Source organism: Bufo bufo, chromosome 1, assembly GCF_905171765.1.
Source record: "Bufo bufo chromosome 1, aBufBuf1.1, whole genome shotgun sequence".
Taxonomy (NCBI): domain Eukaryota; kingdom Metazoa; phylum Chordata; class Amphibia; order Anura; family Bufonidae; genus Bufo; species Bufo bufo.
The window spans coordinates 290,336,375-290,360,193 of record NC_053389.1 but is presented as its reverse complement, the minus strand read 5'-3'; the positions used below and the strand labels follow the sequence as shown (position 1 = coordinate 290,360,193).

Below are 23,819 nucleotides of genomic sequence, written 5' to 3'. Positions count from 1 at the left end.
CTCTTGGTAGGAGTGTGCGGGTCCTGCATCCTGCCAGGAGGAGGAGTTTGTGTCCAGAGACAGAGAGGAGAAGAAGCAAACTGCAGTGCTCTCGTTACCAAACTCTCCAGAGACAACTATGCCAAGTAAAGCCTTAAGATTCCAGACACTAGTGTGAACTGCTATTTCAGCATCTACAGGCACTACTGTAAGGTGAGGGACTACAGTCAAGCCACCCATCACCAAACAACCACTAGGCCTGTATCATCTAGCTCAGCCATCCAACCTGGCTCCAGATTCCTTGCTGCTGTAAGAGAAGAATTGCAATAAAAGTCTGCAGCTACTGTATGTATTTTAAGTTGTACGTTGCACTTAGTAAAAAAAAAGACATAGTTACGCTTAACTCTGGCCTCATTCAGTATTATATTTCCACTGCACCGATCCCCAGGGAGCAATGGCCTGAGGGAGTACATCATGACACAACATTTCTTTAGGGCCTATCCTTTACATCGGCTACTCAGGGGGTTGTTGCATATCAACATTAGATGAATGGGGGATCAGCTGTGTGAATGGGCTTCTATGCTTCAGAACAGACACTGGAACAACACAGCTCTGTACACTGGGTAGTGACCATGAAGGGTTCTGCAGCGCTCTTCCTATTTAAAGGGAATCTGTCACCACATATCTTGAAATAAAACCAGATGACACAGGAGATGTGCGCTTGGCAACCCCATTTGTCGCATGTTAATGGTGGTCTGAATCCAGAGATATAAGTGATATTATATTGTGGAAATTAGCCCCTTGGTCCAACTAGGGCGTTGCCGTCGCATCTTGTTGTACCCAGAGCTCCAGTCAGTTTCTGTGCCGGCTGCACCCTTCTGCTCTGAGTGACAGGGCCAGGCAGTGTTGAGGCAATCATATATGGCCCTGGACTCTCGCAGCAGTGCGTCCCCTTTTTGATCGGTGCACACGTTGTACAGTACTGAAGCTCACCGGGTGTATAGATGGATGAGTAGTACAAGTTCCATCAGCTAGGCAAGTTCTACATTGCCTCAGATTCTACATTGTCATAAACCGACTAGAGTTCTGGGTGCAACGACAACGCCCTCGTTGCATCAACTGGCTAATTTGCATAATATAAAATGGGCTTTATCTCTGGATTCACGCCACCTATCAACATTGGACAAATGGGGTTGGGTTCAACTGCCAAGCACACAAATCCATTGGCAGCTGGATTTATTTCAAGGGATGTGGTAACAGATTCCCTTCAAGTGAATGTGGTTGTGTTATAGTTGTCTGCACAGTAAGAGGCTGTCATAAAACATGTTATGGAACTGGGAACTCAACTCTTTATTGATTGGTATACACATTGTTTCTCACAGTGTTCACTTGTTGCTAGCAACCCTCATTTAGTTTACTATTAGGAGAGATAATCTGGGGCTACACTGAGGTCAATAACTTGGGGTCAATTACCTTAATCATAGAGTACAGAGACTTCTCATACTGGGTCCTAAATGACTCCCGAATGTCCATCATGTCAATCTCACTACGGGAAACCATTATTCGGATCAGGGTATTGTCAGCTGTACCCATGCCCTGGAGAAAGAAAAAAGACATTAATGAGCAAATAAAGCATAAAATATAAAATAATAAGTTAGAGATCTGTTGACACCACCGGGCTGGAAGCTGCAGCTGGCCTAATGGGACAGATGGACAGAAGACATAATAAGGAGAAAACCTCTTTAATGTGCATATTCTCGGATCAAACATGGACTGAGGCTCATCTTATTTAATATCAGTAAGCAGATATTTTGAGAATCACGAATTAATATAGAAAGTATATTAGAATATTGTATAATTTCATTATACCTGAATTGCTTTAAATGGAAAATTCCTTTAAGCATTTTGAGTTACAATATATCTACAGTACCTTAAGAAGGAGGGTGGTACTTTTCTAGAGAAAGACCATGGCTTCTAACTGCTTAATTTTTTTTTTAGCAGGGGGTAACAAGGAAGGCGCTGGTGGGACCAGGAATTTAGTGCCAGGAGTATGCCAAAAACTCACTCTGCCTGTACATGGTTAGAGCAGTGAATTTATAGGGCATCTGTCCGCAGTTTTATTCCTAGGAAACTGGCTGACCTGTTGCATGTGCGCTTGGCAGCTGAAGGCATTTGTGTTGGTTCCATGTTCATATGTACCTGAATTGCTGAGAAAAATTATGTTTTATTATATGCAAATGAGCCTATGAGCAACGGGGGCGTTGCCATTACACCTAGAGGCTCAGCTTTCTTAGCAACTGCCACGTCCTCTCCACTTTGACTGACAGGACCAGGCAGTGTAAATGTCATCACACCTGTCCCTATCAAAGTGGAGAGGGTGCGGCAGTTACAGAGAAAGCTGGGCCTCTAGGTGTAATGGCAATGCCCCTGTTTCTCCTAGAGGCCCATCTGCATACATCAAAAACCATCAATTTTCGCAGCAATAGGATCAAATACTGTATAAACATGGGACCTACAAAGATGTCTTCAGCTGCCAAGTGCACATGCAACAGGTCAGCCAGTTTCATAGGTACAAAACTGCTGACAGATGCCCTTTAATCTTTGCCCCTGTTGAAGTAAAGCCTGGCACTGTAAATTAGTAAATGCAATGCAAAACAAAAGATACTCTCTGAAGTATGTAGACTGGGAGATGCTTGTTCATGAGACAGTGCTATTCACTGCACAGTAAACTTACCTTCATAGCCTTACAGAGCCGAGTAGCAAAGTAATCTCGAATGCTCCGAACGCATTTTACTGCAAAGACAATAAAAATATATATTAACAGCCAAACACAGAGATAACATTCATTATGCTAGGTGATAGAAAACAAAGGGTGGTTATTACTGGCACATACTCTGATTGGGTCACTCTCATTAGTGGCAGGAGTAGACCCTACAGGGAAATTTCCCGCTGGCCCGGTGCCGCCCAAGCGCTAATTACTGCCGCTGGCCAAGTACAGAATGATCTTATGCTGTCAGTGGTAATTAACGCTGGGCGCATCATGTGCTCATATTTAGTTCTGTCAGGGTGGTATTTTTTGCTGCACTATGGTACTGCTGACCCCCCTACTTGTGTCGGCCCCATCTACTTGTGTTGTACCTGCCTACTTGTGTTTCCACCCCTTCTATATCAATTTGAACCCGCCTACAACATGGGGGCCAGTTTTAGTTTTTTTTTTCCAGGGCCACTTTAAGTTCCCAGTCCGCCGCTGACTAGTGGGGCACCACAGGGGGCAGTCTCGGGTCCTATTCTCTTCAATATATTTATTAATGATCTTGTAGAAGGCTTGCACAGTAAAATATACATTGTTGCAGATGACACTAAACTGTGTAAAGTAATTAACACTGAAGAGGACAGTATACTACTACAGAGGGATCTGGATAGATTGCAGGCTTGGGCAGATAAGTGGCAGATGAGGTTTAACACTGACAAATGTAAGGTTATGCACATGGGAAGGAATAATGCAAGTCACCAGTACATACTAAATGGTAAAACACTTGGTAACACTGACACGGAAAAGGACTTAGGAATTCTAGTTGACAGTAAACTTAATTGGGTGGTCCGCGATAATTAATAATCCTTATTGACAGCCCTGTGAGATGGCGGGTTTGGTAGAGAAAGCAGGAGGAGCAAGGTTACGCAGAGTGGCTTAGGCCCGCCCTCTGTGCACATAACTTCCCATTTATATATGGATTAAAAGTATTTTTCTCCAGAATGAAGCAATTGATCACTATGTGAAAGGAATTATTACTTTCCACTGAGCTAGGCCTACAATGCATTGTGTCTGGTTTAACAGAGAATTTCCTGGTGACAGATTCTCTTTAACTGCAGCAACCAGTGTCATAGAGCTGCTGCCAAGGGTAATATTATCATGGGGTGCAACAATAGGGGCATAGAACATAGTTCTACCACGTCGCAAATCATTAGACTTATTGTACTGTGTACAATTTGGGCAGCAGTGCACAAGAAAGACATAGCAGAACTTCAGGGAGTTCATCAGCAGGAAAGTAAAGTAATAAATGGTATGGGTGGTAATGACCTAGAAATATCAAAATTAGGGTTATTTAGTCCACGAAAAATTCTGAGATCTCTCCTATAATCTATTTATCCCCAGGACTGTGACCGTGATGAGGGGACATCCTCTGCGTCTAGAGGAAAGAAGGTTTCTATACAAACATAGAAGGGGATTCTTTACTGTGACAGCAGTGAGACTTTGCAGGATAACAGATTGAAATGCATGGGTGTATGCATTTGTCCAGCCTTACAAACAATGTAACTACTGTATGCAAAAGTAGCTCTCTTCCATGAGGAATAAAACTCTCTCTCTACTGCCACATGTAGCTAGCTCTCCTCAAAGTCAATGCACGGCCCATTATAGAGTCTTGAATTGTGACTAGGCATGGATGATATCCTTGTCATGTTTCAAGGCTCTATAAAGGGTCAGGAAAGAAATGTCAGGGTAGCTACCTATAGGTGGCAGCAGAGAGACCGTTTTCTTACTTCTGGAGGAGAGCTGTTTTGCATACTTTTTCCCATGGAGCATAGCCTATAAGAGTCCCTACCAGTTGGATTTTCGCAGGAAGAATCAGTACCTTCCAAGAACATTCAGGCATATATTAGGTGGATGGCCCTTTTACCGATTTTGCATTGGGTTCCTCCAAATACCTACCTACGGCCAGCATCAACTTCTCAATGTCCCCAGAAAGTTCCGCCTTTATGCTCTCCTCAATTGTCTTGCCAGCAATTTTCTCATACTCATCAAAAACTGCAAGATGAAAGAGTTATATAAGATAATATATACCTGCAGTAACATAATGACCAGGGGATTAACAGCACAACACTTCTGAAATCCGATTAGGTACGGCCCGCATTGTTTTGTGTGGGCTGGATACAAATAGTGGCACTACAGCTCATATTTCAAGCCTTTTGCTGATCATACTGTTTCAATGCACAGAATACTGTTCTATTGCTCCACAAAAGCGGATGATCAGAGGACCTTTCACCACTCCTGACATGTTGTTTTAATAGCTTTATGCATTCCCCATGTAATAACAATTCTGGAACAGCTATTCCTTATTTATTTCTACTAGAAATGATGAATGAATTGCTAGCAGTCTGCAGTAAGGGTACAGAGGGGAGGTAACCAGTTGGGGGGTGTACCTGCACAGTCTGAAAATCGCAGCACTGATTGGATAGAGTCAGACTGTGCAGGTACACACCCCCAACTGGTTACCTCCCCTCTGTACCCTTCCTGCAGACTGCTAGCAATTCATTCATAACTAGTAGTATTTCTAGTAGAAATAATTAAGGAATAGCTGTTCCATAATTGTTATTACATGGGGAATGCATAAAGCTATTAAAACAGGTATGTCAGGAGCGGTGAAAGGTCCTCTTTAAAGAGAATGTGTCAGTATACTATACAGTATGTAAGAGTAGCAATACTATGGGGATAGCCCACTCTTCTATTGACCCAAATGGTAAGGTGGTCCCCTACCACTTCCTCTTTACTAATGAGTGACAGGCTGCTGTGTATCGCCATGTATACACAGAGCCCATCAGTCACTTATGAAAGGATTGGAGGTAGGACAGGGGGGGAGACTTATCAGAACCAGCGCTAAGAAAAATTGGTTTAGTTGTTCATAGAAACCAATCAGATTCCACGTTTCATTTTTTAGAGCTCAATTGGAAAATTAAAGGATCAATCTGATTGGTTGCTATGGGCAATTTAGGCTACTTTCACACAAGCGTTAATATTTTCCGGTATTGAGAGCCGTCATAGGGTCTCAATACTGGAAAAAAACGCTTCTGTTTTGTCCCCATTCATTGTCAATGGGGACAAAACGTAACTGAACAAAATGGAATGCTCCAAAATGCATTCCGTTTCGTTCTCATACCAGAGAACAAACCGCAGCATGCTGCGGTTTGCTTTCCGTCCTGGGATGCGGAGCAAAACGGATCCGTCATGAGCCACAATGCAAGTCAATGGGGATGGATTCATTTTCTCTGACACAATCTGACACAATAGAAAACGGATCTGTTCCCAATTGACTTTCAATGGAGTTCATGACGGATCCGTCTTGGGTATGTTAAAGATAATACAACCGGATCCGTTCATAACGGATACAGATGGTTGTATTATCAGTAGGCTGAGTTCACATCAGCGTTCAGCCTTTCCATTCGCCTTCTCCGTTTAGGAGGAGAAGAACGTAAAAGGACGGATTCGGCACATAACTGAGCCGAACTGAACCTATGGATCCCATAGACTATAATGGGGTCTGTTAGGTTTCCGCTCAGAAGATGATTTTGGAGCAGAGATAAAAGTTGTGCGCGCAGGACTTTTGTCTCTGATTCAAAAATCTTCCTCTGAGCGCAAACCTAACGGACCCCATTATAGTCTATGGTATCCGTAGGCTTCGTTCGGCTCAGTTATGTGCCAAATCCATCCTTTCCATTCTCCTGCTCCTGTAACGGAGCAGGAGAACGGTAAGGCTGAACGCTGATGTAAACTCAGCCTAACAGAAGCGTTTTTGCTGATCCCTGCCGGATCCAGCAAAAACGCTAGTGTGAAGTAGCCTAAGGGTGCGAGATACAGTTTTTTAGACAAAAACAAAAGGTACTGCACGCAGGACTTTTTTTCCCGTTCAAAAAATCGGATCTCAGACGGAAATGGCTAAAACGGATGACAACTGATGCAACAGGATCAGTTTTTTTTTACTGGATTCTGTTTTTTTTCCCCCCTCACTCTCTTCTTTGGACGGATCAGAACGGAAAGCTAAATGGTGATGTGAATGCACCCTAAGGCTTCGTTCACATCACCGTTCAGGGGTCCGTTAGGTTTCCGCTCAGAAGATGATTTTGGAGTGGAGACAAAAGTTGTGCATGCAGGACTTTTGTCTCCACTTCAAAAATCTTCCTCTGAGCGGAAACCTAACGGACCCCATTATAGTCTATGGGGGTCCATAGGCTCCGTTCGGCTCAGTTATGTGCCGAATCTGTACTTTCTGTTCTCTGACTCCTAAACAGAGCAGGAGAACGGAAAGGCTGAACAGTGATGTGAACAAAGCCTAAGCCAGTTTTTCTTAGCACCAGTTTTCATAAATGTCCCCTTTTATGTTGTGTGACACAAAATCACATACAGTGCCTTGCAAAAGTATTCACCCCCTTAGTGTTTTGTTACATTACAGCCTTAAGTTCAATGTTGTGTTAATCTGAATTTTATGTGATGGATCAGAACACAATAGTCTAAGTTGGTGAAGTGAAATGAGAAAAATATATAAATAAAACTATTGTTCAGAAATAGAAAACTGAAAATTGGCATGTGTGTATGTATTCACCCCCTTTGTTAGGAAGCCCATAAAAAGCTCTGGTGCAACCAATTACCTTCAGAAGTCACATACGGTAATTAGTGAAATGATGTCCACCTGTGTGCAATCTAAGTGTCACATGATCTGTCATTACATATACACACATTTTTTGAAAAGCCCCAGAGTTTGCAACACCTAAACAAGAGGCATCACTAACCAAACACTGCCATGAAGACCAAGGAACTCTCCAAACAAGTAAGGGACAATGTTGTTGAGAAGTACAAGTCAGGGTTAGGTTATAAAACAATATCCAAATCTTTGATGATCCCCAGGAGCACCATCAAATCTATCATAACCAAATGGAAAGAACATGGCACAACAGCAAACCTGCCAAGAGACGGCCGCCCACCAAAAACTCACGAACTGGGCAAGGAGGGCATTAATCAGAGAGGCAGCACAGAGACCTAAGGTAACCCTGGAGGAGCTGCAGAGTTCCACAGCAGAGACTGGAGTATTTGTACATAGGACGACAATAAGCCGTACGCTCCATAGAGTTGGGCTTTATGGCAGAGTTGCCAGAAGAAAGCCATTACTTTCAGATAAAAACAAAAAGGAATGTTGTAAGTTTGCAAAAAGGCATGTGGAAGACTCCCAAAATGTATGGAGGAAGCAGTGGCGTAGGGATCGCCATAGCAGCCATAGCAATGGCTATGGGGCCCTACGCCACTGGGGGCCCGCCGCCGACTGAGGATTAAAAAAATAAAAATCAAATTCATGTGGCCAGCGGGCCGGCCGTGGTGCTGTGATAGGGGGCGGATAGGGGGCAGTCGGACTCGGAGCTGGAGGGCGGAGGTAGAGAGGCAGTCTGGGAGGTGATTGGCCGGAAGTGGAGGAGGCGGAGTCGCAGACTTGGAGCGGCACTTTCAAGAATAGGAAGCTGCGTGCGAGGTGAGCTGCTGGAGTGTGGGTGGGTCAAGTGCCGGGGCCCACTGTGCCAGCTCACTCCTGCAGCTGCATATGATCGGTCCCAAATGTCGCTGCCTGCATGTCCCGGCTTATGATAAGCCCGGCCATGCAGGCAGTGTGCTGCTGCCTCTCATTCACTGACTGTGCGATGCTGCCTCCTGGCTCCGCCTCCTCACACAGCCAGGGAAAAGAGCTCGGGAGCCTTGAGAGAGAGACACTTGCAGGAGGAGGGGCCGGGTCCCAGGAAAATAACCCTATCATTGCCTCCTCCTTCTGCAGTCCTCCTGACATGCCCCACGTTCTTCTGTGATCACCAGAGGGTGACCAGTGTGGCTGCTCCTGCCTTTCTACCATCCCTGCAGAGTTGTTTCCTGTCCTGCTTGCTGCTGGCCTGTCTTCAAGCTAGTAAGGTCCTTTTTTTCTTTTTTTTCCTTCTTTTGTCCAGTTGTTTAATTTTAACCCCTTGAGGCTCAGCCATGTCACAGTGACTGAGCTTTTTCCATTAGCCAAATAGTGAGTCTCAGCCAGCACCACTCCCCTCCCATGATGTCCCATTTACTTCTAATTAGGACACGCTGTAAGATTTAGCATGGAGAAGTAGTACTTGTCATGCTAAATCTTTAGAGCGTGTCCTTAGTAGGTGTTGTCAGTAGTTACAGTCACTCAGCGCTGCTGTCACCACCAAGTGTCGCTGATGACCCACCTTTAGGGTCTAGTCACACGACCGTAATTCTGGGTCCGCCTCCGTAATTTCAATAGGGCTGCAAAAGATGCGGACCGCAACAGTTGTCAGTGTTCCCTGTACAGAGAGAGAAGGGGGCCCGTATAGAAAGGATCAATATGAGGCTTCGTTCACATCACCGTTCAGCCATTCCGTTCTCCTGCTCAGTTTAGGAGCAGGAGAACGGAAAGGACGGATTCGGAACATAACGGAGCCTACGGATCCCATAGACTATAATAAAGTCTGTTAGGTTTCCGCTCAGAAGATGAATTTGGAGCAGAAACAAAAGTAGTGCATGCAAGACTTTTGTCTCCGCTTCAAAAATCTTCTTCTGAGCGAACACCTAACGGACCCCATTATAGTCTATGGGGTCCTTAGGATCGGTTCGGCTCAGTTATGTGCCGAATCCGTCCTTTCCGTTCTCCTAGTCCTAAATGGAGCAGGAGAACGGAAAGGCTGAAAGGTGATGTGAAAGAAGCCTGAGTTGTCACTGGGTTTTCACCGCTGTCTCAGGCGGCTGCCTGCATGGCCTAGATTATGATAAGCCGGGCCATGCAGGCAGTGTTGTGCTCCACTCACTATGCGGTGCTGAGCTGAGACAATGTATGGAGCGGACTGCGGCGGTGAGCCTGCCCCATACACAGCAGGTGCTGTGACGATCTCGCCATCGTATAAGTGTCTGTCCATATGTATGTCCCTGTCCCTGTGTGGGTGTGTGTCTGTCACCTGTGTCTGTGTGTCTCTCCCTGTGTGTCACCATCACCATGCCCACAGTGTTCCTATGTCTTGACACAGCTGCAACAGACATTCTGTGCGGGGGAAGAAGAAGATGGAAGAGGAGGCAGCGCCGCCAGTATGGAGTCCGTGGGAGAGACACAGGGAGGCACACTAAGGATGCAGGTACCACTACTACATGATCTACACTAGTGTTATCTGTGGTTTTTACATAGGACTGCAGGTAACACTACCACATTATCTACACTAGTGTTATCTGTGGTTTTTACATAGGACTGCAGGTACCACTACCACATGATCTACACTAGTGTTATCTGTGGTTTTACATAGGACTGCAGGTAACACTACCACGTTATCTACACTAGTGTTATCTGTGGTTTTTACATAGGACTGCAGGTAACACTACCACATTATCAGCTCTAGTGTTATCTGTAGTTTTACATAGGACTGCAGGTAACACTACTACATTTTCTGTACTCAGATAGCCAGTACTGTGTTATCTGTGATGTTACATAGGGCTGCAGGTGATATCTACTACATTATCTGTACTCAGATAGCCAGTACTGTGTTATCTGTGATGTTACATAGGGCTGCAGGTGATATCTACTACATTATCTATACTCAGAGAGTTATCACTATGAGACCGGTAAAAATGTGAAAATAAATACAAGACGGATTCGTTCTTGCAATGCATTTGTGAGACAGATCCTCATCTGGATCCGTCTCACAAATGCTTTCAGTCACATCAAAATCAGCGGATCCGGCGGGCAGTTCCGATGACGGAACTGCCCGCCGGATCACACTGCTGCAAGTGTAAAAGTAGCCTAGGTGGCTGTTTCTTCGCCAAAATGCCATTAACCATTACCACACCACACAAATAAATAAATAATGCAGCTGCGCGAGCAGGTATATGTGTGAATAGGGAAGATGCTGAGATCCGGCTGTACCTCAAGCCTGGCAGGCACAGCTGCATTATTTAAAGGGGGGGGGGGGGCCCATAATTTTTTTTTGCTATGGGGCCCAGTCATTTATAGCTACGCCCCTGGGAGGAAGGTGCTCTGGTCTGATGAGACTAAAATTGAACCTTTTGGCCATCAAAGAAAATGCTATGTCTAGCGCAAACCCAACACATCACATCACCCAAAGAACACCATCCATGTTTTTCAGCAGCCGGGACTGGGAAACTGGTCAGAGTTGAGGGAAAGATGGATGGTGCTAAATACAGGGATATTCTTGAGGAAAAACCTTTACCACTCTGTGCGTGATTTAAGGCTAGGACGGAGGTTCACCTTCCAGCCGGACAATGAACCCAAACACACTGCTAAAGCAACACTTGAGTGGTTTAACGGGAAACATGTAAATGTGATGGAATGGCCTAGTCAAAGCCCAGATCTCGATCCAATAGAAAATCTGTGGTCAGACTTAAAGATTGCTGTTCACAAGCGCAAACCATCCAACCTGAAGGAGCTGGAGCAGTTTTGCAAGGAGGACTGGGCAAAAATCCCAGTGGTAAGATGTTGCAAGCTCGTAGAGACTTATCCAAAGCGACTTGGAGCTGTGATTGCTGCAAAAGGTGGCTCTACAAAGTATTGACTTTAGGGGTGTGAATAGTTATGCACATCGACTTTTTCTGTTATTTTTTCCTATTTGTTGTTTGCTTCACAATAAAAATAAATCAAAATCTTCAAAGTTGTGGGCATGTTCTGTAAATTAAATGATGCAAATCCTCAAACAATTCATGTTAATTCCAGGTTGTGATGCACCAAAACACGAAAAAAAGTCAAGGGGGGTGAATACTTTTGCAAGGCACTGTAGGTACAATAAAAGTGGTCCTTTAATTAATCCTGAACTTTAGTTCGGTTCTCCTACAGCTAGCAAACACAGCTTTGCTACATTTACACAAGATTACAGAATAAATATTCACTCACCAAGTTGGAGATGGGTCTTGCTCCGACTTCCCAGAATATAGATGAACTGTGTCTCGTCTGTGCCCCATTTTGCTTCTCCAGCTTCAAAAAGTTCCTGAAAACATGGATTATTCACATAAAATATGTATGGAAAAGTAGAATTATGGTAAATAATGTTCATCATCATCGTTTCCCGTTGATCCCTGACTGGTAAAGGTGGATCAATCAAAAACATTATCCAACTAAAATGGTGAATATACAGAATATACGGTGACTCTCAGTGGATACAGACCACTTACTAGAGGGTCAGGCCATACCTGGTCAAAGATAAATGTAGAATTTTCCCAAGTAACGGGTCCTGTTTTCATACTGGGTGGATAATACTGGGAGTAGTACTGGCCATTTACATGGACTACAATGTTCAAAGTTGCTTGAATGCTGCATATTTCAGGCCAGTGCAGTGGTCTGGATTTACATGTATCCTACCTGTTTTATTATGGAGATACTCTGACTGACATATACTGTATACTTAAAGGGAACCTGTCATGAGGATTAGGCTCCCAAACCACCCAAAATGTAATCCAGGAAAATAACAGGTTCACAACTATGTTCTTTTACCATATATTCTGGGAGATTCGACATAAGGGCTCATGCACATGACCATTGGATGTTTTTTGGTCTGCAAATTGCAGATCCGCAAAACATGGATATCAGCTGTGTGTATTCCCCATTTTGCAGAACGGAACAGCTGGCCCCTAATAGAACAGTCTTATCCTTTTCCGTAATGAGGACAATAATAGGACATGTTCTATTTTTTTGCGGAACTGCCTTGCAGACATATGGACACGGAATGCACACTGAGTCATTTCCGTTTTTTTGCGGCCTCATTAAAGTGAATTGTTCCACATTAAAGAAAAAGGAACGGACACGAAAAAAAAAACTTTGTGTACCTGAGCCCTAACACAGAGAAAGAACTTTAAATGTCGTATTAAAATATTTGTCAGGATTTACAGGGGTGGAGTCACAAAAGCCACTCTCCCCTTTGGCTTCATTGATGCTTCACATGCTGAGCACATCATCACCAGCCATCGGCAGCATCCAGAATATGCTCAGTGAAACCTCCCGCCTGGACCTGAACATTAGTGTATGTTTATCTTAAAGGGATTGTCCAAACTGATTAGCAGGAGTCCAAAATTCCGCACCCTTGCCGATCAGCAGCAGAAGTTCCAGCGGCGGAATTACTCAGCCCAGTTTGTTGTGCAGTGGATGGAGATGGTTACTGCAGTTCTGCTCACTTTCACTTTAATGAGAGCGGTGCTGCACTAACCATCAGTTTTAGTGCCCACCGTCAGTGTTAATGATAGGCCCTCATTTTTAAAGGGTTGGACAACTCCATTATGCCAGGTACACCCTGCCCAGTTTGGTGTACAGTGGATGGAGATGGTTACTGCAGTTCTGCTCACTTTCACTTTAAAGAGAGCAGTGCTGCACTAACCATAAGTGTCCACTGCCCATTGGACGTAGCTGCGTAGTTCCGGCGCCAGAGATACTCCAGAACAGATGAGCGCCAAGCTTGCAGGGTTTTGAAGCCAAACCAATAGGTTAGTGATGGCTTTCCTGAGGATAGGCCCTCATTTTTAAAGGGTTGGACAACTCCTTTAAGCCAGGTACACCCTGCCTACTGCACATGCATCGGATAATGCTGGTGGTGACTTGTACTGAAGTACTAGTACTAAAGAGAATGTAAATTTAGAAATCCAATTTTCAAATACCCTACTAAAGAATTCAGAATTAATAGAAGGGTTCCCCTCTAGACACTAATCTATTGGCCAGAGCAAAGATCAGCCACAAAGAGCATCTCTAGTTCTGGAAGACCCAAAATGTTCATGGTTTACTGACAGCCCACTCATTTCCATGGGAACTGTGTAATGCTTCATATCCTATGGTGGAACACTTACTGATCATGGGAGTCCTAGCACTGGACTCCCTGTCGACAGCTTATCCTCAGGGGACACCTAACAAAAAGGGATTGTCCCAATGGAACATCCCGTTTCAATGCCAATGTAGGGTAGTTTAATGTCCCTATGATATTACAGGAATATCAGTTTTGTAATCATTATATAAGCAATATAGATGTTAAACGGGTTTTCCAAGAAGGCGGCGGTGCTCAAAGGAGCGCCGGTGCCTTTTCAAACAGCTGATTGGCAGGGGTCCCGGGTGTCGGATCAGAGAATATGACATCAGTATTAAAATCTCAGAAAACGCCTTTAAATTATAGTGATTGCTTTTGATTTAAGACATTACCTGGGCATCTTGTGCCACCAGCTCGTCACTCACAATGTCATCTTCTTCCCTTGTGCCCTACAAAAAAAGACCAGCATAGTGTTGTACAATAAGATAATATAAGCTTTTTTTTAGGCATAGAAACCAGAAAGACAACCATGGGTTACTACATCATTTATGATACAAATGTCTTTATGTTGTTTTTTTTTCTATTTTATTTTTTCCATTTTATTTAGGTCACATAAGGCTACTTTCACACTTGCGGCAGAGTGATCCGGCAAGCAGTTTCGTCGCCGGAACTGCCTGCCGGATCCGTCAAAACGTATGCCAACTGATGGCATTTATAAGACTGATCAGGATCCTGATCCGTCTTACAAATGCATTGAAATGCCGGATCCGTCTTTCCAGTGTCATCCGGAAAAACGGATACGGCATTAATTTTTTTCACATTTTTTTCGGTCTGCGCATTCCGGTATTTTGAATGCCGGATCCAGCACTAATACATTCCTATGGAAAAAAAATGCCGGATCCGGCATTCAGGCAAGTGTTCAGTTTTTTTCGCCGGAGATAAAACCGTAGCATGCTGCGGTTTTCTCTTTTGCCTGATCAGTCAAAAAGACTAAACTGAAGACATCCTGCTGCATCCTGAACAGAATACTCTCCATTCAGAATGCATGGGGATATGCCTGATCAGTTCTTTTCCGGTATAGAGCCCCTGTGAAGGAACTCTATGCCGGAAAAGAAAAATGCTTGTGTGAAAGTACCCTAATTGATGATTTTAAGAATTTTCCCAAATATGGGTGAATCTTAGGCTACTTTCACACTAGCGTTTTAGTTTTCCGGTATTAAGATCCGTCATAGGGGCTCAATACCGGAAAAAAGGCTTCAGTTTTGTCCCCATTCATTGTCAATGGGGACAAAACTAAACTGAACAGAACGGAGTGCTCCAAAATGCATCCTGTTCCGTTTAGTTGCGTTCCCAGACTGGGGAGCAAACCGCAACATGTTGTAGTTTGCTTTCCGTCCTGGGGTGCGGAGAATGACCCCCAATGCAAGTCAATGGGGACGGATCCGTTTTCTCTGCCACAATAGAAAACAGATCTGTCCTCCCTTGACTTTCAATGGAATTCATGACGGATCCGTCTTGGCAATGTTAAAGATAATACAACCGGATCCGTTCATGACGGATGCAGATGGTTGTATTATCAGTAACGGAAGCACTTTTGCTAAACCCTGCCGGATCCAGCAAAAACGCTAGTGTGAAAGTAGCCTTAGTTGTCACATGACTGTATGAACTGCCTTAGGCCGCTTGCACACAGTCAGTGTCTGATCAATGATTTCCATCCGTGATTGTGAGCCAAAACCAGGTGTGGAGGTACCGTATAATGGAAAGATTTGCACCAGTTCTGTGTTTGGTTCTAACCAGTGTGTCCCCTCCAGTCTTGAGAACATGGTGGTAGTGGTGCTAGAATAGCATTGTTCCAATTTATCTAGAGTAAGCTCTACTTGGGTTTATCTGGAGGCTGCATAGTTGGCGTTTGACTATAATGGGCCAACCATGTGGTCTCCAGAAAAAAACTAAATGTAGCCAATGACAAGGGGTGAACTGGCACGATACTTTTCTAGAAGGGCTACTACTATGTTTTATCAAACAGCAGGGGTCTCAGTGGTCAGACACCCACCCTGTGATAAACCATCAATATGATCCCTAAAGTTATGAGGTATAACACTAATACAATGTATACTGTCTTTACAGACCCAAAATCTGACTTTTTTATATGGCCTTTACCTGTAGCAAAACAACCAACATTTTTTTAAAGTGTCCACTGGTATCTTTGACAACATCTGTCTCCAGGTCCCTTCCGTAAGCTGTAATAAACCAGAGAACATATTCAAACATATACACATACTGTATTAACAAGTGATCACATACATACATAGGATCCCTGCTAACTTACCGTCCTTATAGGCCTCCACTAGTTCATGAATCTGCTGATTGTTCCGAGAGGCCAAGATTTCTATGAGACACTTCTCGTCAGTTCCCACACCCTAACATGGCAGAAGATGTATGACATCCAGAGTTAGGGATGAGATTTTATAAAACAAAAATAGCACAAATAATGGGTAAAAATAAAACTATTCATTCTATCTATCTATCTATCTATCTATCTATCTATCTATCTATCTATCTATCTATCTATCTATCTCTCATATCTAGCAATCTATTTTCTATCTCTCTATCTACCTTTTCCTTCTTTCATCCCTCCCCACCCTCTTCTTTCCTCCTTTCCATGCCTGCCTTAAATTTCTTTTCTCACTTCCTCCATCATTTACTTCTGTCCCTGTACTGTCCATTCCATTCTCCTTTCCTCCCTCCGTCTGTTCCTTCCTTCTTCCCTCCCTCTTCTTTCCTCTCTTCTGCTTCCTTCCTTCTCTCCCACCCTCCATCCATCACTTCCTTGCTTCATTCCTTCTTCCATTTCTCCCTCAATCCCTCACTTCCTCCCTTCTTTCCTCCCTTCCAACCACCCTCCATCCTCTCCTTTCTTTCTTTATTCCTTACTCCCTCCCTTTCTTCTTCCCCCCACCCTCCATCCCACCCCTCTTTCTTCCCTCCCACTTTCCATTCCGTCCTCCATTACTCCCTTCCTAACTCCCTCCCACCCTATGTCCCTTTCTTCCTTAAATCGCTCCCTTCTGTTTCTTACTTGCCCTTCTTTCTTTGCTCCTTCCTCGCTTCCGTCCTTCCTTTCTCCCTCACTTCCTCCATCTCATCTTCATTGAGCTTTGCAATATAACAAAAGTGTGTGCAAAGTGACAGTGGCACTTGCACATTTTTGATGGCCCTTGTATTCCAGCCATTGGGCTGCACACAGAATTCATTCCTATGATATATATAGTGGGCTAATAATTCAGCAGACCCCACTGACCTGGCTGTATATTGGAAAGTAAATGTGCAATAATGAATATTTGCTATTGTATTATACTCACATCTATGGCATCTTTCATTTCCTTAGCGTCAAAATATGCTGGGGGTCTCATGAGGCCAACAATAAGTCTTTCAAATTTACCAGTGAGTTCATATTTCAAGTCATCAATAAGATCCTAAGAGAAAACACAAAGATATAGTAGGAACCAAGGAGTGTGTTCCTCATACCTCTCAAGTGCACACCTCAGATGTTAAGGGACAAGGAAGGGGTCGTGATAACAAACTGCTATATGTTTAGAAGAAGACAAGCAATACTAGGGCTCAAGACTCAATAGGCAATGGCACAATAGTCTGTGGTTACCTTGCCATAGAGGGATTTGTAGGCCTGAATTATCTGAATACGCTGCTGGTTGCTGCGGGCTGTGATGAGATCCAAGATGGCTTGTTTATCACTGCCTACAAGAAAGTAAATGCCATGCGTAAACATGCGCCAACATAGCATCTAAGAGACTTTTCACAGGAGAATTGAGAATAGGCTGTACAGCTGAACAGGGTGCGGTGGGCCAGGGACAAGCTCATTGGCATCTATGACAGCACCAGACATGTTTTCCCATACTCATGTCAGCCACAGTTCCCCTATAAGAGGTCCATGCTACAGTAGCCCATTTTAACAGAGGTATTAGACAGCGCTCCTTAAGGGCCAGGTCTGCTTCCACCAATAAGAGCACAAGCTCAGAGCGGTGCGGCTGTCTTTCAACAAATGCCTCTTTTGATATGATGTGAAATTAAAGGAATTTGATTTCCCCCCTGCCACCCCCATGTGCTGTACATGTGTTGTAGCTGTGGTGGCCATCGGAAATTGTGTCTGGTGCTAGAGGAAAAAAGGGAAATGCTATTGTTGTTTTTCAATAGAGCTTCAGAGTTGCAGTGCATATAAAGGTCTCATGAGAAGTTTTAATGAATAAAGCTCTCTCCTCATCAGTGTAAAGAAAGATAAATACATTCCAGAATCAAAGAGTGAAATCTCTAGTAAATGTAAGGTCTGCAGTCCTCTTCAGACAAGTCCGTCTGACTGCTTTCCTAGGTACATGGCTAACCTTACTGTGCAGAGTGACCCAATATTGCACACCTCAAGGTGGTGGCCCAGGTAAAGCATTGCATCCATCCTTGAAAGGGTTGTCCAGCTTTTTTTTTTTACTTTGTTAAAATTTCAACCATTTATCTGCTCCCTGCCGTTCCTGCACCCTGGGTCCCTGACTCCCTTCACTGGTCATCTGGTCCCTGTCTCTAAATGTCTGGATAAACAGAGTAATGTGCACTGCTGCAGGCAATGACTGGACTCAGTGGTGACATGTTTCCAAACAGCATGTGACCCAGCAGTGATGTTCTGCTTGGGATACATTACCACTGAGGCCAGTCATTGGCTGCAGCAGGACATATGACCCTGTCTGTGTAGACTTGGGAAGGGGAGGGTAAATAAAAAAACAAATCTAGGACAACCCCTTTAAGTACCAAACTAGGCCACACTCTTAAAGGGCATCTGTCATCAGGTTTTAGCATATCAAGCTGTTACCATTGCAATGTTCAATAAACTACCTTCTTTCCAGCAAGGGTCTTCTTTCTTTTTTTCATGTTGTCATTTAGATAAAAAAGCGATTTTTCGGTTATGCTAATGAACCTTCAAGGAGCCGTAGGATCGGACAGCCCTCAGGAGCCGTAGGATCGGACAGGCACCGATACTGCGGCTGCGCAAGATTTTATGCGCAAGAAAGGACGAAGCAAGGTTCGTATGTTGAATAAATTATACGACGTAGCGGAGGGGGAGGCGCCGTTCAGCTCGGCTGTGGGAGGAAATTTATTTATGAGGAGGCGGGCTGGGCACTGCAGGGGGGGGTGTTACTGGGCTCTAGAGGATTGGAGTAACGCCCCTCTGGGCACCTTGAAGGTTCATTAGCATAACCGAAAAATCTAAATGACAAAATGAAAAAAAGAAAGAAGACCCTAAAGTGGCTTAAGAAAAAAAATATATATGAAAAATGAATATGTTATACTCACAGTTCTCTTCGCTCTACTCTGTGGCGCTGGTATGGTTCTCCCACTGCTGTTTATTTAAAAACAGCAGCAGCGATGTGCCTTGAAATGTCACATGACTGGTGCAGCCAATCACTGTGCTCAGTGATCTACCGCTGAGGATGGTGATTGGCTGCAGTAATCATGTGCTGCTGTTTGCAGTGGCAGGAGAACCAGACCCAGCGTCCCAGAGAACAGCGCTGGAGAAAGAGGTAAGTAGAACATTTGGGGGCTTGTCCGGGATTCTTAATTATTTCAGACAACCCCTTCGTCATTATTCTGTTCCAGAATAACCTAAATGTCATTATTTATACATACCAAATCCCTTCATAGCCTTATAAAGGGTTTCAGCATCTTGGCTGGCATCAAAGTCAGGGTAATCCCTCACCGATCCTCTGTAGCGGCCTCCCTGCTATAGAGAGCAAGACAACGGACAGAAAGATTATAAGATAAAATAAGATAGTGTCATTATTGTCATATGATGCATATATAATTACAACGCTATAACACATCATGTTTTCTAAACCAAGTAAGCAAAATGTAGACCATTATTCAGACCCCAGACCAGACACCAATATTCAGACCCCAGAACAAACCCCTTTACTTTCTCACCTCTTCTTGCTCACGGCTCCTCATTTGCAGGTCCAGCTCCTTATAGGCTCTAGGTGCCACCAGACATGACATCAGGGCGTCATGTGCAGTGGCACCTAGAGCCCAGGATGAGCCAGGCCTACAGAGGAGCAGCCAGGAGGAAGCAGAAGTAATAGATATCAGATACTACTTTTTGAATTAATCCAACTATGTGTATGAAATTCTTGGCAATGTTCATTCAAGAGTAATTTAAAAAACAGGGCTAAACTTATAATGCTTCACCCAAATGTCCTATTCATGATATGCACAGCAAAGAGCTCCTGATCTCAGTTTCAGGCAGGCTGTAGATTGCTAGTTTTTATTAGTACCTACTGGTTTAACCAGTCTCCGAAATTCTAGATTTTTTTAAAGACATGGGACAACACCAGGGGGCGCTCCTTTATTATAATACACACTTTACTAAAAACAAAGTAACAAAAGGATTAAAGGCCACGTGTGACGTGTTTCAGTTATGTCCGAGAAAGGAGGCGGACTGAAATGCGTCACATATGGCCTATATTGATTTTGTTACTTTGTTTTAATAAAGCATGTTTTATAATTTTCTAGAATAGTATCCTACTGACTCCACTTTTTAAGAGTTTTTATTTTCATGAGCACAATAATGTGAGTGCACCTATATTTTGGTGTAAATTGAGCCAAAATAGGGAGCAATTTTGGTCATCTAGATTTAGAAAAATTACCGTATCTCTGCTTAGTACGCCAATGGTGCATGGATTAATGGAATATGTGTGTGTCTTCACAAGGCTTTCTACGCAATATTTAATACCCAGATTGTTCCACAATTCTGGCATAAAATTCTATCTTAAGCAAAGCCAACCAATAGTTAGTATAGGGTCTGTAGTAGCAGTAGTCACTAGTCAGCATGGAGTTTGTATGTTCTCCCTGTGTTTACATGGGTTTCCTCCCACACTCCAAAGACATACTGCTAGGGACAGTGTGTGAGGCCAGCGTTTGTAAAGCTTTGCAGAAAATACCAGCACTAGATAAGCAAAAGAAGTAACTAAATAAAAGGAGACATACATCATTTATCCACTAGAGGGCATCTAGGCTCTCAGGACAAACACTGCGGGAAAGTATGCCACGTGTTAGCTGAAAGTGTATTGGGAGAACAAAAAATTTACAAATAAGGTCTTATGCACGGCCACCGAATGTATGTATTTTGTGGTCCACGTATACCGTCCGTGTTGCATACACAGTTTTTGTTGCCTACAATGTAACCATGGTCCACATTTTGCAGGCAACTATAGGACAAGTTCTATCCTTTTGCGGAACAGACATACAAATGCGGAAATCACCTGATCATCCTTGTGCTTTCTGCATCCGTTTGTCTGTTCCACAAAAAGATAGGATATGTCCACAAAATGCGGACCAAAGCACGATTAAACTCAATGGGTCCGCAGTAAAAATGGATGCAACACGGACTATCCATATTTTGGAAATCCGCATTTTAAGGAACGCAAATCATATCCAGTCATGTGCATGAGGCCTGACACAGTTTCCGCAGGTTTCAATGACTCTTTCCACTCTTGAGCCTGGTATTAGCATTGCAATCCTGGATCATCCATTGTAGGCTGTTAACCCAGTATCTCCGTGGTAGATTTGTTCCTGATTCTTACGACTTTAGTCTAGTAGCCTACTGTAGCGGCCATGTGCCCAAAATGTCATGAAAACAGAGCGGGCTGCATACTGATTTTTGCAGGACTGTCTTGCAAGCTAGACCTAAATGGGTTTTAAGGAAGATCCCTGGCTGAATGGGTGGCATTTAAAATGTTCTCCCCTTTGGCACTACAAGGTGTGTGATTATTATCTCTATGCCCGTTATTTTCCTGGCAGCACCCTACGAGGACATGGCAGAGGGTGCGACCTTAACTGAACTCCAGACCATACTTGACTGAAAGGCTTCCCAGTGCTATATGCTCATATTCTGCACTATGAAATAATCATGTATTTTATAGGCTCCGTTAAACACAGGTAAATTCTCCAGATGATTAGTAATTTGTAGCAATATGACTGGTTTCCTGCACTTGACTGATAGTTTCCATATGAATAACTTAGTCTCCTAGCTACGCACACAACAGGATGTAGACAGATGGCGCTCATACTCTCCTCTGCATAAACCTAATATACATTTGTGACCCCAGTCCTACAAGTTTCAAGGGATAACAGGTACGGCAGTTATGGGATTTTGGTTTACATTGTAGCTGCATTAATCCATGGACAATATCATCTATATGAGCAGTGTATGGGTACTGACTTGGGACTGGCACTTTTTTAAAAATAATTATTATGTGGATGCAAATAGTATTTGAATTGGGCTGATTTCCCACAAATGTAAACGTGATACCTCAGTTAAAGGGGTTCTGCAGTTATTTTAAACTGATGACCTATCCTCTGGATAGATCATCAGCATCTGACCGGTGGGGGTCCGACACCCGGGACCCCCGCCGATCAGCTGTTTGAGAAGGCGGCGGCGCTCCAGCAGTGCCGTGGCCTTCTCGCTGTTTACCGCTGGCCCAGTGACGTCACGACTAGTATGACTGGCCTGGGCGGGGCTAAGCTATGTTCACTTGAATGGAGCTTAGCCCCGCCCAGAGCAGTTGATACTAGTCGTGACATCACTGGGCCTGCGGTAAACAGCGAGAAGGCCGTGGGGCTACTGCCAGCGCCGCTGCCTTCTCAAACAGCTGATCGGCAGGGGTCCCGGGTGTCGGACCCCCGCCGATCAGAAGCTGATGATCTATCCAGTGGATAGATTATCAGTTAAAACAAACTGTATTTGTGCGACCATTGTGGCTCCCCATGGACACCCAGTCTTATAGCTAGGTCTACACTGCAACTTTTTCTAGTGCTACAGACTTATTTTTTTGAGCAGTCCAAAAGAATAGGTTAGGTTGTATGCAGTGGTAGGAGGGTGCACCCTTTCTTCCCTTGGGGCACACCCTGACATTGGGGTTCCTGTAAGATGGTGATTAGGGTGCTCTTGGTGTTGGGTATTTTAGCAGGCGTCTAAATGCAGGTGCAATGGCCAGCAGATAATGCTGGAGTCAATAACTAGGCCAGTGGTGGAAAATAAATAAGTCTCTCTTTGCTAAAGTGCAGGATAGGAATAGTAGTACTTCCGACTGTATCAAGGTACAGTTCCAAGCAAATCACAGGCTTCCCCAATAGCAATGTATGGATAGAGGTAATGGTGGGGTCTGTAATACTCCTTCCATTCGTCTTTTTAAACTTTCTCTCTCTGCAGAATCCAAGGCTGGCAATCAAGGTTCTTTTAACCCCTTAGTAACCAGCCTGTTTTGGGCCTTACTGACCAAGCGTTTTTCTTCCTTTTTTCATCATCGTGTTCCAAGAGCTAAAACTTTTTTAATTTTCCGTCTACATAGCTTTATGATGACTTTTTTTTTTTGCGGCACAAGTTGTAGTTTTTAATGGCGCCATTTCGGGGTACACATAACTTCCTGATTAACTTTTATTAACTCTGTCTGGGAGGGAGATGGGAAAAACAGCAATACTGCCACTGCGTTTTATGGCGTTCATTTTTTGATATAAATAACATATCTTTATTCTCTAGGTCAGTATGATTACAGTGATACCAAATACATATATTATTTTTTTACGTTTTACTACTTTTTTGCAATAAAATGTTTCTGCATTGCTGCTTCCCAAGATCAACAACTTTTTTATTTTTCTTTCTATGGAGTTGTGTGAGGGCTTGATTTTTGCGGGATGACTTGTAATTTTCATTGGTATCATTTTGGAGTAAATTACGCTTTTTGATCGCTTGTTATTACGTTTTTTCGGTGGCAACTAAGAATAAATGAGCAATTCTGTCTTTTTTTTTTTTTTATGATAATTTACGTGATATTTATGTAGTCCGGGTCGTTACCAAACATTTTTTTTGTGCAATTTTTTTAATTGAAAAGCATATTTTCAATAGAAAAAAAGCATACTTTTTTTTTAATGGGATTTTTTTATTGAATAAAAAAGCCTTATAAAAGCCTTCATAGACCCCAGCCAGCCTTCACACACATCGGCACCCCGTGGGACCATGGGACTTCTGCGGACTAACCATGGGACTGCTGCGTACAGCACTCAGCTATGACCGGCAGTCTCACAGTGATCATTCATGTGCACTACTGCTTAATTCACACAGGGACTTGGGGATCCCAGTTCTTGGGATTAGTGTGGGTCCCAGTGGTCCACTATCCCTTGAATCCAGTATTTCGCCATGATCG

The 23,819-nt window shown here is 43.7% G+C and overlaps 1 protein-coding gene across 1 annotated transcript in view; it reads right to left on the bottom strand.

Annotated features, from left to right (window-relative positions):
• Positions 1-23,819, bottom strand: part of ANXA6 (annexin A6) — an 88,908-nt gene that overhangs the window by 29,722 nt on the left and 35,367 nt on the right. Inside the window, exons 3-12 of the mRNA XM_040440363.1 lie at positions 19,252-19,342; positions 17,225-17,319; positions 16,926-17,039; positions 15,893-15,983; positions 15,724-15,803; positions 13,956-14,012; positions 11,673-11,766; positions 4,688-4,783; positions 2,714-2,772; positions 1,453-1,575 (exon numbers count right to left, since the gene is read on the bottom strand). Of these exons, the coding sequence (XP_040296297.1) occupies positions 1,453-1,575; positions 2,714-2,772; positions 4,688-4,783; positions 11,673-11,766; positions 13,956-14,012; positions 15,724-15,803; positions 15,893-15,983; positions 16,926-17,039; positions 17,225-17,319; positions 19,252-19,342 (900 nt within the window). The remainder of the gene's footprint in view (positions 1-1,452; positions 1,576-2,713; positions 2,773-4,687; positions 4,784-11,672; positions 11,767-13,955; positions 14,013-15,723; positions 15,804-15,892; positions 15,984-16,925; positions 17,040-17,224; positions 17,320-19,251; positions 19,343-23,819) is intronic.